The sequence below is a fragment of the Manduca sexta genome, chromosome 3 (assembly GCF_014839805.1).
Source record: "Manduca sexta isolate Smith_Timp_Sample1 chromosome 3, JHU_Msex_v1.0, whole genome shotgun sequence".
Taxonomy (NCBI): Eukaryota; Metazoa; Arthropoda; class Insecta; order Lepidoptera; family Sphingidae; genus Manduca; species Manduca sexta.
In genome coordinates, this window is record NC_051117.1 from 5,279,336 (window position 1) to 5,299,915 (window position 20,580).

The 20,580-nt window shown below is 34.9% G+C and overlaps 1 protein-coding gene across 6 annotated transcripts; it reads right to left on the minus strand.

Moving 5' to 3' along the window:
• Nucleotides 1-955: 955 nt before the first annotated feature.
• On the minus strand, nt 956-20,390 carry LOC115443814 (putative uncharacterized protein DDB_G0293878). Of its 6 annotated transcripts, none has more exons than XM_030169380.2 (17): nt 20,137-20,390; nt 12,886-13,007; nt 12,223-12,297; nt 11,016-11,129; nt 10,422-10,571; nt 9,708-9,794; nt 8,866-9,055; nt 7,965-8,096; nt 7,565-7,606; nt 7,421-7,487; nt 7,166-7,317; nt 6,266-7,018; nt 5,354-5,547; nt 3,733-3,938; nt 2,804-2,950; nt 2,209-2,312; nt 956-1,778 (listed from the first exon to the last, which is right to left on the minus strand). In XM_030169380.2, the coding sequence occupies exons 2-17, from the start codon at nt 12,916-12,918 to the stop codon at nt 1,537-1,539; spliced, it is 2,688 nt and encodes an 895-aa protein (XP_030025240.2). In that variant the 5' UTR covers nt 12,919-13,007; nt 20,137-20,390; the 3' UTR covers nt 956-1,536. The 6 variants fall into 6 exon arrangements, with proteins under 6 accessions (XP_030025240.2, XP_030025237.2, XP_037295105.1 ...); XM_030169377.2 differs by having other exon boundaries at nt 7,166-7,344; XM_037439208.1 differs by having other exon boundaries at nt 8,866-9,073.
• Nucleotides 20,391-20,580: the final 190 nt, after the last annotated feature.

The window sequence follows — 20,580 nt, forward strand, 5'->3', positions numbered from 1 at the left end:
TTGTGAAGATAGATTTTAGATCTCAAATGACCAGTATTATGTAGCTATAATGTTACTCAAGCTAGAAGAAACTAGTCCTTGCACACTGCTGCCAGGTCTATCAATACGATGGCTCTTAAATTCGAGACGGTTATCACTACCTACTGTTTTGTAAGTGACCACGGAGCACATACAGTCTTGTACGACAGATAATGTACTATTGTTTGTAATTATCATTGATCACCTACCATCATAATATAAAGAGTGACCGATACAATAGTGTGGAATGATAACCACTTTACTCTCTTCATCCCCTGCTCATCTGCCTCTATAAGCCACAAGAAATGAGGGTAGGTACAGTCAGCGACAAAATTACCTGAACAAATTGAAAATAGCAAAAGGCCTTTCAACTTTATTCGTCTTATCAACAATCGCCTTTTCTTTACTAAAATAAACGTTAAGGCGATACCTCAAGGTCCATTTTCATACATTTTATTTCGGCTTTAATCTGGGTAACTAAACAAGTAGTAAAGTCGAAACAAAATGTATGAAAATGAGCTACCACCTTAAAGCGTTTACTTTATATGTATTTGATGAAAAAAAAAAGAATATTTCAATTAAAGTTAATGTGTAGAAGCTTTTTTAAGTGTTGAATTTGTTCAGCTACCTTTGTACTAAACATACTTACTTACTTTCATTCTTCCTACCCTTAGTATCCATAAAGTAATGGCATCCGTAAAATCCCGTAGCCTTGCTAAAAGGAAAAAAAAATAAGTATAAGAACTGTGTTAAAACCATTCTTAGGACTATTTGCCATAATATATAGTAATTGATAAAATGCGTTGTTGTGTTCGTCTTCATATTATATATTTCAATAAAATTCATTTTCAAGAGATTCAGTTAAATCCCATGCAACGTTGTGTCGACTCGTTTAAATAAAGAAGTGAAGGTAAAAAAATCATTGAAAGAATGTGTATTCAATTCTTGCATTAATTTTAATGATCTTTTTCATGGTTAATGGCTCAATAAGGTACAAATGGAACAGCGAGTTATTGGCATCTCATTTTAATATAGAAAATATAATCTGTCATAACAGGGATATGATTCTAGTAAAGATATATAAGTAACGAATATACACATAACGTGCGCCGAAACGAGAACAGTCAAGTCGTCCAAGAAATATGATAAATCAACGGGGACGAGCCGAACGAAAAAATAAATAAATCAATTTAAAAATAAAACAAATAGGTTAATTTATTTTACAAATTCCTTCGTTATCATATTTCTCTCGTTAAAATACGCTCCTTCTAATACAAAGATTTATCGATCACATCACCAACGGAAAGAAACAATAATATAAGTGAATAGGAGTGTGTGTGTCGCGTTCACTTGGCGTCGATGCACTCCGGGGGGTGTTGCGCGTGCTGGTTGTGTGAGGCGTGTGTGGCGTGCGGCGCGTGCGAGCCGTGCGGCGCGTGCGCGGCGTGCGGCGGCTTGCTGCCCGGGAAGGCGGGCGCGAAGCCGGGCGGCAGCGGGATGCCGAAGAGCGCCCCAACCCTACCCCGCGGCGGCCGCGCCGGCGCCCGCGCTCGCGCGCCCCACTGCAGCGCCGGCAGCTTGCCGACGCCGACGCCCAGCTGGTTGAAGCGCGCGAACAGTTCCTGCTGCTGCGGCGTGAGCGCGGCGTTGGAGGAGCAGCAGCTGGCTCTGCACCGACTTGCCGAAGTTCACCGACGTCGACATGATCGCCGGGTCCATCTGCGTCCAGTCTGAGAACATGGCGTTGTTCGAGTTGTAACCTGGAATGTTACCGTCGCGTCACTCTCACGCTACCCGTTGCGCGTCTATTGTGATTTGTGACCAACATTATCATTATATTGCGAAAATTCTTAAAAACTAATTAAAACCACACACACTCCAAAATATTATAGTACCATTATATATCACAACGGATAATTACAAATATATATTCCAAAATGTTTGATTTCGTATGATATTCGTTGAACATATTTAATATACTGTATGATGCTAATAAATAAGTGTATGTGGCTTGCATTAAATATAAAAACTATACAGTCTGATTAAGGTAAGCACTGATACGAAAGCGACACGAGGTGCAGACATTACAGGAGCGAAATGTACTTTCATAGTAGCTAGCAAAAGCTACTTATTCCTCGAAAGTATACCTTCAAATATAGTGACATATTATTTGTAAATATTGGTATGTACCTTGGTGGTGTGTCTGTTGACGCGGCACGCCGAGCCCGAATGAGTTCATGTGACTGAACCCGGGGGGTGCCAGGCGGGAGCGACGCACGCGATCCATGTTATCACTGGAACCGTCAACACATTACTAAATACGACATAATTAACGTGGAAAAATAGTTATAGAGGAGGGTATTGGAAATATTTTGAACCCTAATTAAAACAAAATACGGTACACGTGGTGAAAGTCTGATACAGTAATTTGACGGCTAGTCGCGTTCCACAGCTAATCAGCATACAGTATATACTAATTAAGTAATAGGTGCAAATCCAGAGTTCCGGCGTATCGTGAACGCGGTATCAACGATATATGAAACAAATATTGGATAAGTTTAAAGAAGCATGCTCGCGGGCGCTTTACAGCATACACTAATAATAGCTATCCGTTTATTTTCTCACTCTACTATCTCAATATATGTACACCAGGCAGATCGACATAATTATTGTCATACATCTTAAAACACATTTGCATTGTTGATATAATTGAACTACATTGTATTCACAATGAAGTAATGTATTCAATTTGTCATATAAAAATATGATTGAAGAAATAGTCTACCCGCTAGAAACTGCATTCTGCATCATTTCCGTTTCCATGAGTTCTGCGAAGGCCTTCTGCGTCTCCTTGAAGGGGTCGAAGTCGAGGTCGTCGTCGCCGTCGCCCGCCGCCCGCCCGCCTGACTCCGCGCCACGGAAGTTGTTCATTCTGGAACGTTATTGTACCTCAATAAACTCACTGTGCCAACGTCATTACGATTTGAAACCGACAATTATACGAGATTTGCACATAAATATCATTTTATTAAGATTATGTAAACGAAAACAAACTTTTTATAATCTATAGCAAATTAACTGCTCCTCAACTGAGTTTTCCGTAAAATCTTTTAATGTACGTTTGAGAATGCCATTTATATTAAGTAGCCTGTTAAATTTAAGTAGGCCTCAGACAACTCGGTTGGTTGAGAATCGTTTGAGTATTCGGGCGTTGATCTTGTATGTAAGAGAACAAAATTAATATTAAGTTGGTAGTAAGATATATTACATCCATCCAAAAAGCGATTACAATATGCAAGGTATTAATCCCAGCATAGTAGCCCACGTAAGTGGCATGTTGAGATCATAATCATGTCGATGGAAGCGGGATAATCATCTCGTCGATCAATATACACCAATACTCTACACATGGCACCCAACTTACCATCGATTGAAATAAATCGCAAAATCCACGATTGCAAAACACGCTACTTCTCAGATGTTAGTCTTTAACATCAGATCCTTATTTGTGTTGGACATAGAGATAGGCTCATTGATCCAAAGTAAGCATTTTATCTATACTTTTGGGTATCTACCCATAAAGTATTTGAGGTAGACTTATGTTTGCGAATGTATATCGAGTTTTAACCCAAGAAACACATTCATACCTGTTGGTTTGTCCCTGTACAGTCGCATTAAGTATTACCTCATGATCGATATAGTAACAGTGGGTACCTCTGCTTGTGTTCCATCTCGAGTCGCTCGGCGCTGAGCACGTTGTGCGGCAGCGGCTGGTGGTCGAGGTAGCGGCGCTCGTCCGCGCCCGCGCCCGCGCCTGCACTCGCCCCCGCGCCCGTCCGTGACTGCAGCCGCATCTGCTGCGCCTTGTGGAAGTCCATGAAGAACTTGTCCATACTCTCCGCTAGGTACCGACCTTCGCTCTGTACACACATCATACGTACCATTCATTGTAGAAATAACATTAAAGATTAATATAACGTAATACATATAACCAGGCCTTTTTATTTCTTTTTTGCGGGCACATTCATTCTCGATAGTTGTAAGCCATATTTTTTTGTACCCTCCCTTCCTGTACTTTTTAATGGCAATTTTTTAGATATTTTCGAAATTTCCTTTGGGGACCCCTGGGTGCCCCCACAAAAAGCCCTGTATATAACTAGGATTCAGATATGTAATACTGTAGCTGTATTTTTTAAATAATTATTTAAAATGTTACATTCTGATTAGTGCACGAATATTGCACTTGGAGAAATATAAAAAGAAAACAGTTTTAATAGTGTAAAGCTTATGAGGTAAATAAATTTTAGTATAACTAGACTGATTTAAAATAACCTGTCACATTTCATCACAAGACTACAAACTTTTACTTTCAAATAAAATTATAATGATTATTAATGATTAAAATAAGTTTAATGTATAATTTTGGACTTAAACTTATTTTTAGAGCAACAAACGCGTCTTTCAACACATACTCCACGAACATTAGATATGTATAAACTACTAAAACTATTTTCGACAAAAACTTAACAGTATATTACAATCATGTCATTAATAAGATAACTTCACTAGTGTTGTTACTTAACTACGTAAAAATATTATAGATAACATTATGACTTTGAGACACTTAAAGGTGACTTTTGAGAAATTCGATAATCAAGTGCGACAGCTTTGATTTATTAGTTTGAAGTATGTTTTTGTGGTTTAGTTCAGTATTGCTTATTGTTGCTGCCAATATCATTACTATATGACTAGCACAGTCAATATGCGTGTAGCAAACGTTCTACGAGTAAGTATTTGTCATGCAGCATTGTTGATGCAAACACTGCCATTTGAGTCCACTACATTTGCAATTTTAATTAATTAAATTCGAAGATTAGTCTGGTATAAAATAAAATGTTAATTTAAGAGGCTATGGCAGGTCGACGGACAAGGGTCATATTAATAAGTGCAACTCAATTTCGTTCTGAAGTACGATATCAGCTCGTCAAATGAAAGTCAGCATCTTATGATTGTTGCTTTGAAACAGTGGAACCATTTTTAAACGAGAAGATTATTGCTATTTAATAAACAGACAAAAACTTCTCAAATAATATCCTAAGTCATAGCATATTATGATGGATTTTGACAGCTGAGTTTTGTTCATTAAAGAAGGCCGACTCGACTGAGTAAAAGCTCTCAAATGACACCTTAAGCTTTGCTTTAATTTTAAATTAAATGTCTACTTGAGATTCTACTCAAAGTTGAGATTAATTTACTAATACGGCCCTATTTTAGAATCTCAGCTCACAGATTCCAACTATTTAAGTCAAAAATACGACAACCAAACGGCACTCACATTAGACTGTGGCGCGTCGAAACCATTAACGAGCTGTTGCTGCGGCTGTGACACGTGCTGGTTGTGTTGGCTGTGCTGGTTGTGCTGGTTGTGCTGATTGTGCAGCACGAAACCGCCCATGTTCAGACCCAGCGAACCCTCCACGCGCATGCCGAACGGTGGCAGCATTGAAGGGTTCGGATGGAAATTAGCACCTGAAACGCAAAGCTATCGATATAATACAAATTAATAAGAGATGATAGACCATGGATCTCCTGAGAAAATAGGTTTAAACATAAAAGAAATGTTATTTAGTCCTGACCTGAGATTATGCTAAAATCGAAACCGTAACGAGATTAACACGCATATTCTAAGACTTTTCCTCGAAAATTTTTCAACCTTATCACAATCGAGGTTACGTTCAGAATTAATTCAAGGAATCCTCGAAAATGGTGTTCTTAGTTAGTTTGAGTTAGTTTGAGCTATTCTTGAGGTTCCTCTTTGAGAAATCTTGAGGAATATCTTCGGGATATTCGTATGGAGTATCGTACAAGTATTGCAGGAACCATTGGAAATCCATTTTTAACACACTTGAAATAATATCAGAATACAGTAATCAGATTGTAACACTGTTTACAAAGCTAATAACTTTCCTCGAGTATTCCTTAAGGTAAGTGGCGAGATACCTTGAATTTGAAAGTTGATTCCTTTCCTCGAGAAAGGAAAAGTGTTGAGTGACGCTGAGTGGACGAGATTTTTTTAACTAAGAATATAAATTGCCTCCAGTGAGGTTGAGTGGAGTCGAGGAATTTTCGAGGAAACGTCTCAGAATACTAATTAGTGTCCTATTAATTGATGTCAGTTATTTTATTAAGAAATTAGAGCGCACTGGCAAATGAACCATGCCATGGCGGTACTTTAGGACGATCTTACCTAATAATTCACTAGCAGACTCGAGTCCTATACTAGACGAGGGCATATAATGTTTAGGTTCGACCATAACATTTATCTGTCTCGCCAACAACTCGTTTTGTCTCATCAACATTTCACTCTGACTGCGTTCCCTCAGGAGCAATTCCTTCTGGTCCATCATACCTTGGTTAATTTGACTAATCTGTCTATCATTTGCTAAATAACTCATATCTCTGTCTAACAGTCCGTACCCGTTTAATATAGGGCTTTTCATTTGCGGCATCAAATGATTGTTGTCCACTAGGCCGGCCAACATTTCTCTATGCCTCTGCATCATCATGACCTCATTGTTCGCGTCGTTTAACAGGTTATGCGTGTTGTCGTCGTCCAACAGGCTGTGATCGCTATTGTCTAACAGGTCGTGGTTCTCCAACAAACTATGTCTATCAGACTCCAGTTCGTCCAATTCGTTTGATAAGTAATTCTGTTGCGTGTCGTTCTCGAACACCGATGAGCTCTGCGTCTGTCCACTGTACGTATCAACTATTTCTTCACAATTATTATCATTACTAATACTATTGCTAGACTTCTGTTTGGATTTATCACTTTTGTTCTTCTTTGTCTGGCCATTTGTGCTATTTGTATCCCTGTTTGATTTCGTTTTATTGCTTTCCGTGTGTGTGTCTTTACTATTTTTCGTTTGAGCCTGTTGTGTGTTCGTTTGTAATTGTGTGGGACTGGAAGATTCTGATGTGCCGTTTTCTTGTGACTTAACTGAAATGGAAAATATACTTTATTGTTTCCAACGAAGGATATTCTTTCACAAAAATATGCTACACAAATTCACAATAATAAATCCATAAATAAACAACACCCTGTATATTAAAACATGGGTTCTTGTTAATGAGCAAACATTGTTACCCGTAGAATTGTGAGGTTTTGGACTGGACTGTTTTCTGGCGGGACTGTCGCTGGGCGGCGAGGAGCCGAGACTGGGCCACGCCTCCTTGCCGCTGCTGCTCCCGCTGCTAGAACTGCCGCTGCCGACCCCGTTGCTATTGCCGCTGCCCGAGCTGCCGTTAACACACTCCTTTTTAGATCTACAACGCAAACAGCAAGCATAATGTAGCCAACATGTAACGAGTCACTCGACACCACTCACTGAATGTTACTCACTTAGAATTGACTATGTTTATATGTGAAGATGTGACCACTGTTGTCGGTATAAAGTTCGTTTGATTACCTGCAAATAGAGGGACAATTTAGTTCCTTGTGTATTGTTAAGTTTGTAATGAAAAGGGTCGAATATGCAACACTTACCATCTTTAGAACTGCTCTTTTCTGCATTCGTACTAGAATTACCTGTAATCGTTTTTTATTTGGATATTAGTCATAGAGCAAATAACTATTGTTTTTAACTTAGGAAGTATCCACACCGAAACAATGATATTTTTATTAGCAATTCCATTATAATTTCCGGATACTTCTCAATTACGTTGCAGGGCCATTACTAATGAATCGAAATTTGTAACCCGTCATAAATTAATTATATTGAGAAACCTAACACCCCCCTTAATACGATAATCTAATTCTTAGATATTGCTATTATTAAATATAGAAAAAAGGAGAAAGACAGCTATGAATCTTAAATCCCCCATTATCCTAACACCCTGTATAAGGTATCAGTGGTGGTCGCTAGTCGGTCGACGATCGCGTGTACCTGAACTGTTGCTGTGTTTGTCGTCTGGCTTGTCCCTCTGCGCGGCCAACAGCTGGTTGTGGAGCTTCCGCTCGTACACCTGGTGTAGACCCGCGTGCATCTCCTCCTTCGTAAACGACGCTTTTGGATCACCTGGCGATGTGATTGTAACGAATTTAAGTAACTTTCATAGACATCAGCTTCGGAGAATAAACAAAAAAAGTTAGTTTACCGACATCGGTTCCATTAGCAATACAAAATACTTTCATTAATTAACAAAGTTTTCTACTGAAAGAAGTGTCGAAATCATTTTTTACAATACCCATTTTTTCTTATACCAATAAGCTACGAACCCTTCCTCATAAACATGGTTTAAATATTATACCTAGTTTCTGTAACACCCTGTAGTAGTTGATTTATATGAAAAAAATATATATTCAAAGGTTTAATTAATTTTAAACACTCTACAACAATTATTGATATTTTATTTTAGATCCCTCGTCGTGCAGACCGGTTCAAATGACATTTCGATTACGGTGATCGTGGTAAATCGCGCCTTATATTCCTTTGTATATTATACACATAAGACGACATAGATGAAGCTGTCATCTGGGCCATACCCACGCTCAAAATAGGCCTACTATTAACTTTTAATAAACAACAAAAAGACATCCGCAAAGGTCTCTATATTGGGTTCAAATTCCAGACTTCGGGCAGATACTAAGCGGCAAAATCCAATACCGCTGCCCAACCCAGCATTCGAAACCGCCTCGGCGCGGTGTCTTGCCGCGCACGAAATACAACCACGCCATCGAAGCACTCTTTAAAACTTATTATTTCCATCAACATTACCAAATCCACTAGGGCACGTTCCCGCTTGGAAAACAATTCTAGCTCCGCCCAGGGTCGACAATGGTCTCACCTAATTCGTGCAGATACATGCAGTCCGGCTTCGGACAGGGCTGGTTCTTCATGAAGTTGGCGCAGTACTTGGTGGTGCCGAGCGAGCCCTTGAGCACGCGCCCGTCGAGCGTCACGTTGTTGACGCCCTGGATGGCGCGCAACGCGTCCGCCGGCGACACGTACGTCACGTACGCCGACGCGGACGGACCCTGCGGCGGGGGGCAACGCTATTTGTTACTACAGTATTCCGTAGTTGGATTATTATTGCAAATGGTAGATCAATGACCACTTGTGGTAGGTCTCTCTTATGTGAGACTCCGCTCGGGTAGGTAGCATGGCAATGTCTATTTCCATCAAGCAGCAGCGTGTAGTCACTGTTGTGTTCCAGTTTAAAGGACATTGTAGCCAGTGTAACTACTGGACATAATGAGACTTAAAATCTCATGTCTCAGGATGGCGAGCGCCGTGGAATACCCAATACTTTGTAATTCAAGGTGTTGGATGGTGTTTCTACTGTTTATGGGCGGTCGTATCGATTACCATCAGGCGAACGGCGAGCTCGTCTCGTCAATCAAATAAAAAAAATATGATATCTTAAGTGACTTCATTGAGAACGGCAATAAATACTAGTAGAGATAAAGCCTGCTGGAGTGAAAGTACTGTTTTAGCAAAATGCCTCGTGCTACTTACTGACCTAAGATTGTAATATGATTAAGATTATTTGTATATTTTGTAAGATTGAGGTGTGATGCTATACTAAACTAGCCTTGATCCAACAGTGTCTTAACCCGAGAGTATCATGCAACATGTCTAATAACACATTTTACTTCATAAAGAGTGACAGTAAATAATATGTCTCACCTGTGACCCTGCATATGCTGTACTTTGGTTTATAACTACTTTGTGAATTTTGCCATATTTGCCAAAGTACTCCTGCCGTTTTAAGATCTGGAAATATACATACATTTAAAATAAGACTCAAATTCTAAAAACTTTTTTTATAACACTTCCACAGTAAGTATATAAATGAATGTAAGGCAATAGGGTTTGGTTTCCCATGGCAGATATAAATATACTAAAAGCAATAATGATGACTCGTGCTAAATAATATTATATGGGTGGGTAGTAATTAATGTAGATATATAAGCGATTTCAATTAACTATGTTTACGCCATTTTATAACAACAATTTATCAATCAGAGTTATTTGCTAATACTCGAATGACTCATTTTGATTGGTTAATAGTTGGAATGGATCTTTATTGTAACGGTGGATACAAGATGATAATAACAGAGTTGGTAAATAAAGCAATCATAAAGTTTGTTAGACATATAAATAACTTATTCTGAATGGTTGATTAGGATCCGTTGATTGTCACCAGTGGATACAGAACTGTACAATAAACTACACCAATCAAAATAGTTTTTTTTACATATTTTGATTGGTTGGTTGTCGAGGTCGATCCGTTTATCCAGTCAGTGTATAGTAAGGCTAGTGATCCCAACTTGAAATTGCAAAAAGTATAAAACGTCGCCACAAAAAAAAAATAAAAAATACAAAAAAAATAGTAGTGACCTCCGGGTCGGCGAGCCGCACGGGCAGGCCGACGACGAACACGAGGTTGTTCTGCACCACGCGCACGTTGGCCAGCGCGCGCCGCGACTCCAGCGTCTTGTTGCGCCGCTTCTGCTCGCGAGCCTTCTTCTCCGTCTTTATGGCCGCCACCTGGACACAAAACGGTATTCATTAGCACATGGATAGCGGGTGTCTACAAATGGTTTATATATAGGGTGTCCCAAAAAGGATAAAAATTTTATAATATGAATAAAATTCATAATGCATGGATAGCGGTATAGCGGGATGTCTACAAATGCTTAGTATATAGGGTGTCCCAAAAAAATAAACGTTTGTGATATGAATAAAACATGGATTATGATTCTGGGCAACAGATGACGTTCTATATAGGCGTCAAAAACGCATTTTTTTTAAACATCCAGTCCCCATTTTAGCGCTTATTTCTCGAATGAAACAATTATTATAACAATCATACAGAATTGAAAAGCGTTCTGTATTCACTCATAACTAAGTTCCAATATTAATCCATAACTAAGTTCCAATATGACCGGTTGGACAAAATGATAAACATTAAAACGACTTAAATTACATTACCTGCTCTTGACTGAGCGGAATGAAGTCTGCCGGGTTCTCCGGGTAGGCTTTCCGACACGCTGGACACAGCCCGTTCTCGCCTTCCCGGATTCGGTTCCAGCAAAACCGGCATATCTGTAACACGGATGAACTGATCACAACAAATTGGCAAGCAATTAAATGAACCGTACGTGAGAGGTGTTCCACGCTTCGTCTTTTTCAGGGCTATAAACTTCCTCCACGAATCAAAAATAAAATATTGAAGTGTTATCACATTCACATTAGGTCAGATACGTCAGTTTCTATGTTAATATGGATTGAAATTCAAATGGATGTAATTATAAAGCTTATTTATTATGCTTCTTTTGCGAAAGCTAAAAGAGATTTGGCGTCATATTGTGAGTAATTTATTTCATTTCAAGGCCATGTCTTTCTCTCATACTAAATTTAATGTCAGCAAAATACCGAACAGGGCCATATTCTGCATGCCACGCGTTATTATGACAGTGCGTACGTAACAAGCACGTAACGCACTACATCGCGTTTAACACAATAGAAATCGATTGCTCCTAAGTGCGTCACTTTTTAGCGTTTCGTAATCAAAGTACTGTTTACTAACAAACCCATTTAATTTTAAAAACAAACGAAAAAATACTTAATTAAAAATCATTTACTAACTTTTTTTCATGAGTTTGGTATTAATCAAGTGAATATCGTTATTTTTTCAGATACGATAGTTTACTTAGCCTCCCTATGGCATACAGAATACCATTCCTGCTAATTTCACGAAGATAACGTAACGCGGCGTGTTATGAGTTTGCACAGCCTTACCCGCTTATTCATAGAGGTTATTTATCTAAGGACGGAGCATTGGTGTGATAACAAGTCTGTTTCTCAACTTTGTTTATCTGACAGCTTGCTGTATGTTCAGCTTTGTTGATCTGACAGCCAACTAGATTCAAGTTGTATCTCAATATTAGCCAATCACAACGGCCCTATGTCTACGCACTGCGAAGGCTGCCATGCCGTCAACACAGAGAAACAGACTTATTATCACAGCAAAGATAGAGCTTAGATAAATAACCAGATCACCCTAAGGTTGACTGGTAGAGAATGCCTATGGCATTAAGTCCGCCTGTATACTTTTGTATATAAAATGCTAAATAAATAAATAATGACTATGAATAAGGGGGTTAGAGAATAAGCTTCCTGATGTAAAACGACATACTTGATATCCACATGTGCACGGGTAGAAGTGGAGATCGTCCACTTCGAGGGGTTCCATACACAGGGGACATTCCACCTGAAAACATAAACACATACAACATTAAATAACATACCACTAATCAAATATTATTCGTTTATAGGGATAGTGTACTTGCTCTAAGCTGTGGGGTAGTAGGTTTAATTCACCGTTCGGAGAATCAAAATTCAGTTTTCGATTTTTACTCACGAGTCGCTTGGGATTTCTGTTATAATATGTGTTTATATATACCTCAAACATCACATGACGGGTCAAAATAAGCAAAATAAGTAAATAAAATAAGTAGTGGCAGAATTGACCTTTTCTTAAATATATACAAAATTTTATGATGTAGAAAGGTATTTGAATTTTAAACTAATCCTTTTTTTAGTGATTTACAAAAGTATGAAAATATTTTGTTCACAAAATAAACACAGACCAAAAAAAAAACCGGATCCTAACAACATTTTCTCTCACAAGAGAATCGAATGACGTCACGGTTCATACGTGTTATTCTGACTGACGTCAGAGAGCATTAAATTATACAAGTTAAATACGTTCGGAACATTGTAATTAACAAATAATGGACAACACACACACACACATATATTGATATTGAACAATAGAGATATAGGAACAGTTTTTTACCTGCTCTTCTCCGCTCTGATTCAACACTGACATCCTAGCCCCAAGAGCCTAATGGTTTTGTGGCCTTCAGTGAGAAACCAACAAACAATGTCAACTAACAGCAGGCACGACTCCACTGTATTCTGGAAAAAAATAAATAAAAATTAAATACATGTTTCATTTGAACCTTAAACTAAGATACTTCAGTGCATAGATATGAATAAATTTAAATATTACTGCCGTTTTCAAACTCAATCTTCGATTCCATCCCTAAAATGAACTAATCGAAATAATGATTTCTTATGTTTAGACGAATGTTAGACATTTAAATTAATTAAAAAAATTTACGGATTTTATAGAAAAAATATAAATGGTAGCAATACTAAAAAAAATTAATTCAAAGTACTAAATGGCCCAAAATAATTCGTCACTCGTCACATAATATGCTAACCCCAGAATACTCAATAATTCTACTGCATACAATGTACCTAAAACCAAAACATCATAACCAATGCTTGGTGACAGCTTTTATTAGCGGTAAAAATATATAAATATAAAAATATACCTACATATAATACCTATTGAAAAAGACTGAATTACAAAGAAACTTCACCACTCAAATTATTCACACTTAGTTGACTCAATTTTGATTCATTGAAATCACATTTTATACAGAAATACAGTTAATATTATATAGTATTACGGGACTAGGACAACTGTGCCCCAAAGCGTGTGTAACCAAACGAAATCAAAAACATTTGTCGTTATGCTAAAACAAATAAATTATAAACAATAACAAACTATGATGGCATTCAATACAGGATTAACACAATAAAATCCCCTGAGATACGGAAAATCCAATGATTATAACTCCTAATATAATTACTGATCTAATATTTTATTACGCAAATCATTATTTATGATATCCAACTTTATTCAGGCATTTCAAGTAACAAGATCATAATACAATTAACATCCATAATAAAAAAAAAAACGAAAAAATATAATACTTAATATGAAATACTATCATTTTCATGAAGTAAATCACAATTAAAAAGAAAAACGATAGTCCTCGCCACGCTCGAACATATAAAAATAATCATGCGCGTGCCCTCGTATTTTGAGAGCGAACTAACGGAATATTATACTTAATATTCGGCCAGCAAACAGAAATGTAGATTGACGGAATACACAGTAAAACCGCTACTCCACCGGCGCGTTAGTAAACAAATCATACGCTTGATAATCCATATAAGAATAAAATGGAACGTATTATCAAGTGCTGGGTTAGTTAGTGGTTGCTAGTTGGTACTACACTTAACATTCTATCTAGGTGAAGTTTTGTATTAATATTTTGGAAAATGGCTTGAATTGTAAATATTTTGATGTATTAAAATTTACAGTTTATCTAATCTAATCTCGAGTATTTTTTTAATAATGCTGTTGGCAAGCGGCGAAATAGCAAATATTAAATATGGGTTTGGATCCTACACCAAGTCTATAATAACTAATACGGATCATAATGGATCAAAGTCCCTCCATTAAAATATTACAATGTAAATAAAAATAAATATGACATACTCTAACACAGAACTAAACTAATTTAAAATAAACAAACAACCTATTGCAACAAATTAATATCGATATGTTAAATCCTTTTGTACCCAGTTTTGTTTGTTGAATAATTTACATACTTTCATTTTTTTTATTTAACTTCAAGGTAAAGTAAAATGCAAGGATACGTAATAGACTAATTGTGTAGTATGTAGTGCCTAACTTATAATAGGGTTGTCACCCAAAATTATAAATATAATATTAATCCTTTCTTTTTTAACATAACGCGTGCTATCACAAGCAACAGCGCTGATGCACAGTATGTTATAATTGTGCCAATGACTATTAAAATTATTTCATTGACCATCTCTGCAATACAGTTTGACATAAGCTTTAATACTTTCAATTACACAGTGAATAAACAATGCAAATCGAATTGGGTGCCTCTCGTTTCTAAGCAGCTGGTTACTAGTCCTCTGCGTCACAAAGGTCGTCTAGAGATCTAACAATGCGAATACTGCACGCAATGAACACAATGACAGTAGCCGGATAGTATTTAGACTGGCTGGCTAGTCAATGGAAGCGTGTAGTCAGTCTTCCACACATTTTTGCTTACTCATTTCAAAGCATAGTATTACACGAAAGAACTGAAGCTAATGTTAAACTAATATTTAAAAAAAAGCAGTGTAGTATGCATTTTTTTTAAGTTTAGAAATTAGGTTAAAAGCTTATATTATGATAACTGGGAAATAGAAGCTAAAATCCTTTAGCATTTTTCTCTTAAGCATTACAAAGCACAATGCGAGTATTCCTTGGACCCATTTTATTTTACTTCGACTAAAATTGTCATTTTTCACATCATTTTGTTTATTAAACCTTTGAATAAAAAAAAAAAGATCCTAATTTGGTAGTTTTTACAGACCCATTATCGTAAGGCAACTTGATACAGAGAAGATTTATTATCCGCCGCTTTACTACTGGTAGTGCGTTGCATTTAATGCCAGCGTGCCATCGATGATGATACTTATGTAAGCGAACATTAGAAAGGCTACATCTTGAGGTCACCATTTCGTTTTTACATTGTACCTGTTATTAGTTTACGCAATTCATTTTATATGGGTGCACGATGATTGAAATTAAAGACGCGTTCGCGAGATCGGTGACATTCAACGAAAGTGGAAATCGGTCATTAGAAATTTAAATTGGAGTAAATTAATTTATTTTAATTCATCGATAAATAGGAATTAGTGTACCAAAAAGCAATAGACGCATTGATGTTTTACATAAATAAATATTCGTTTTGTCTTTAAACTTGGATAATTTTATAAACATAAATATAAATAATATATATAAGATATAAATAAATAACTATACTATAATTAGTTTAGAATATGTAATTTTATTCTACTATTTTTTTCCACTTATATTCTTCAAGATTTGCGTGTAATATGTGCGAAATGTGAATTATAGTTATAGTTGCAATATGTTTATATATGAAATTATTTGGTAATTTTATATAGCATCAGCTGTATAAATATATAACATAGGATAAATATTCATTATTAATAACATATTTTATCCCATAAATATACATTATAGAATGTTACATAAACAAATAATCGATGAGTAAATAATTGAAAAACCCTAAATTTAAAAAAATAACATACTAAATAAAATAATTGCATAAATATAAATTAAGTTTTATTTATATACCTAAATAAGTTATATTAATTGAAAAATAACTATAATGCATTAAACCAAGACATAAACAAAATTTTGACTATTTACTAACATTGCATGCAATGTTAGTGCACGGTTGATCATAAATTCAAATCAAGTGATGTCATAAAGTGTTAACGCACGCAATCAGTAACACTTACAAAATATCGACTACACATAATATAGCAAAACAATTAACTAATATAGGTCATAAGATAGGTGATTAACTAATTGTTAACTCTATGTATGTTGGACGATACCCCTGACCTATGATTATTGTATGTAATCTATGTTTATAAACACATATTAAAAGAATACTATTGACAAAATCGGACATTATGCAGTTGTATGCCTTAGCAGTAGGCATCCCTAAATAATCTATTACCAGGACTAAGAAAAAACTTAATTACACAAGTAATTTGCATATTATAAAAACTATCAGAATGTTTTAAGAACTGTTTAAATAATATTTATTTCATAATTGCAGACAACATTTATTGGTTTATTTTTATATTTTATAGATGTTTACATTCCAACTAAACGCCTGAGATATATTTCTTATCAAACAATACTTTGTAAGTGTGAAAAATAAAATTGTAAAACACAATGTGAATTCCAAGTTTAAAGGTATACAATGAATTTACAAAAATGCATAATGGGTGTGCCCAGAATATATTTTATATTCTCCATTAAAAATTACAAACTTAACAAATGTTGGCTGAGGACTACCTTATTTTTGTTAATACTGAATGTAGCGTTTCACATCACAGCTACAACATTTATAATGGAAGTAGTATAAAATACTAATACTAAAAGACTTATTAATAAGTTTGGTTGTAGAAGGTAATAAGGAACTTCCGAATTCAAGTTACAAATTGTTTCACTATTAAAAAATATACTATTTAAGTGTTACTGGCTACATTCTATCGGGAACGAACTCTACAGGAGGAGTCACGAGCAAAACCTATCGTCGAATAAATGCATTATGTAATATACTTATGAACTAACCGCCATGACAATTTCATAATAATTTTAACAAAACAAAAATGCAATCGAACTCATAAATAGTAACTGATTAGTTACGGAATTAAAAAAAATTCCACCTTTATGAAATGCATGGATAACTTGCCCATTCACACAAGAATAATATACTGTATGTTTAATATTTAAATATTAACATTACAGTTATGTGAAAATGCTTGAAAAAAAAAACAAATTTAGAACATTTCTATCTATTAATGTGACTGAATCCTAGAAGTAGTCATATTTTGGAAGATAACGATGGAGTAAACAACAAAATTTATGAGAATATTCCCAACATGTTACCATAATACTAAGCTAAGGGCACGTACATTTAATAAGACTGTGACATCATCACCATTAAAGTACGTGTGTGGGAATGAGATAGCGACGTGTTTGCACCTGACACCCACTCTTACTAATATTTTAAATATTAATTACTGCTTTGTCTGTAAACTATATTGATATTCTTTTTACAGTTGTTTTCTTTCTTGTATTATGTCAAAGATCATAAAAAATAATACAGTAAAACATAGGAAACTACCATATTGTTTGCAGTCCCATAATTTAAAACCAACAAAGACACGCCTCTTATAAACAAATATAGGATAATATAAAATATTAATTACATATTAATTTTATATTGTTGGTTCTTATAAACATGTGTTTTTATAATACAAACATTATTTATCACAAATTGTCACTGATTATGCAAGATAGAATGTGATAAGGAATTTGAATTAAGGATAGATAAAGCTTGATATGTTAACCTACAGTAAAATGATAGATTTCTCAGATTGCATTAAAGGTCAAAAATACTTATGATGCGTTGCCCCTCTTTGACTAGGGGCTATTCAAAAAGGCTATGGCCCAAAAAAGATTGGACTTTACAAAAAAGATGTGTGACACTTATAAAAAATTAACATGCATTAATACATTTGAAGAGAATTCCCAGGCATGTTAAGACAATGACAGGAAATAATGAGTAATCATTTGTGCAATACTTAGATTCACAAACCGTAAAAAACTTTAGGGTTTTAGCAAAAGCAACATGGAGTCTCTAAATTTAGCTATATAATAAATATAGAAATGAAATTTTTTAGCTCATGATTTTAGGCGTTTAGCCTACATTATGATAAAAAGGCCAATGCCCTACAGTTTGTGGAATATATTAAAATGATATATTCTAAGCAGAGTAAACTAAATAAATCTTTAATAGTTAAGCATTATGAATAGTTTTGTAAATATTATCTTCTTGATGTTATGGTAATAGCTGATGAATGATGATATTGATAAGCCTGTGAATAATTGTTGATGACGAAATGACTTAGTATTGAATGAATGCCATTAAATGAAACAGGTTCCCAAATGTGCAAATAGGATATCTTAATTTACCACATTTATAATCTCCTTGAGCTTTCACAGGCCCATGACAAATATAACAAAAAAATCATTATATATAATTTCAAATTTTAAGGTTTTTGTTTGTAAATATATAACATATTATTTACTACGACATGAGTTGAATGAATGAGTTTAAATCTCTTTGGAAATCAAATTTTTAGGTTATAACGGCATCCAAAATATTTCATTTAATGCCAATATTTTTTGTTAATGTATACAGAATTATTGTCTGAAGCATTTATGTTGTGAAACGGGTAATTATTTTTCTTAGATTATAATGTTTACAACATATGACATATCACAATTAAATGCCTATACAAAAACAATATTATGCCATAATTTTTGTAATAACTAAATAATAATTAGAAGGATATGGCCCTGAAAGTTTTTGTACTAATTACCCTGTATTTTGAAATAAGGTTAAACTCTATAACAGTTCAATTTCATATTATCAGCCTATTTGTATCCAAATAAGGTTCAGACCCATTCCTTTAGAATATTTTTTTATAGAAGTAATGACTCATAATATACATCAGCAAGTCTGTTCATAATTTTCTTTGTTTATAAATAGTTTGTTAATCACAAAACTGAAATTGGACTTTTTCTGACTCTGGGTTATTTGCATATCTCTATTAATAATATTTCTATTAATATTATATTTATGATATTTATTTTGATGATACAATATTACCCAATATAACAAATATTTTGAATATATCTCATTATATCACTCCGAAAGTTTGATAAAATTTTGTGTTAGTCAATAAGAGAACCATGCCATAAAATAATAATTTTGTCCAAAACTACTGATAGGAACAATATAATTTGAGCAACATAATATACTTCAATAACAAAGGTGGTACATTACCATCATAAACATAAAGAATTCTTTGTTTAATAAAATAAAATGATCTATACTTATAAGGAAAAATATCCAGATAAGCACACTATATTATGCTCTGTTCACACTACAGTTATACATTAGAATCATTAATCATAAAACATAATTTACCTGGAAAACACTACAATGAAGTAGTAAGCCAACAAAGTTTAGTACCCACCAATAAAAAAAATCAAAACAAGTTTTTATCACTTGAATAAAATCTTATAACATTGGAATGTAATTTACAATAACATATTGGGGTAAACACAGCTAATGAGTCTTAAAACAATAAGTCAGGGCGATAAATAGAGTGCCATTATGACTCAACCCAGCTTTGACAAGTTCACAATTTGACATTTTACGTAGGAAAATACTGTTCTGGTAACTATTACCATCAACATCTGGGAATTGATTTCCGACCTCGAGCCAGTGATATTTAGTCAAAATAATAGATTCGGCGGCACTGCAAATAGTTTACGTTGCACAAGTACCTACTCTCGTAACTTGATGTAAGTCCGTCAGCTGCCATTCAAAAGAATATGTGGCAAAAGTCAAACTTTCATTTCGTACAAGGATACACTAAAAATACATTATAAACACTTGCCATGTACTCTATCGCACCTGGGAACCCGTTATCTTTAGTTTCATCACACGATTCCATTTTAGGAGAAAAAATTAAAATCGATGTTTACCTTACGTCTCCTCTCAATGCAAATCTTTTCTATTGCAGAACCGAGACTGCTAACCCTTCCGCTAGAGTCGAGGATGAATCCTTTTTATTATACCTACAATGTGGCTCACGATTCAATTTGAAATAAAATGCAAAGCTGAAATAAATACAACTGTCCCGAAGATATTTTCTGCGAGTTACTATACATTTGTTTTATGAAATGGCCTAATCTTTTACAAGATTCCGTTCTGTATTTCCATAGACAAAACCTTATATTTCTTAATTTCGAATAATGAATGAGTAATAATTTTCCATTTTATCAAGGATGATACTTTCTCTATATTTAACAAAAGCTTTCTATATTTAAAAAAAAACTTAATATATTATTGCTAAAATAATGATTTATATTTTAATTGAATAAATAAAATAAAATAAATGTTTCAATTTTATTCAATCTAATTAGGAT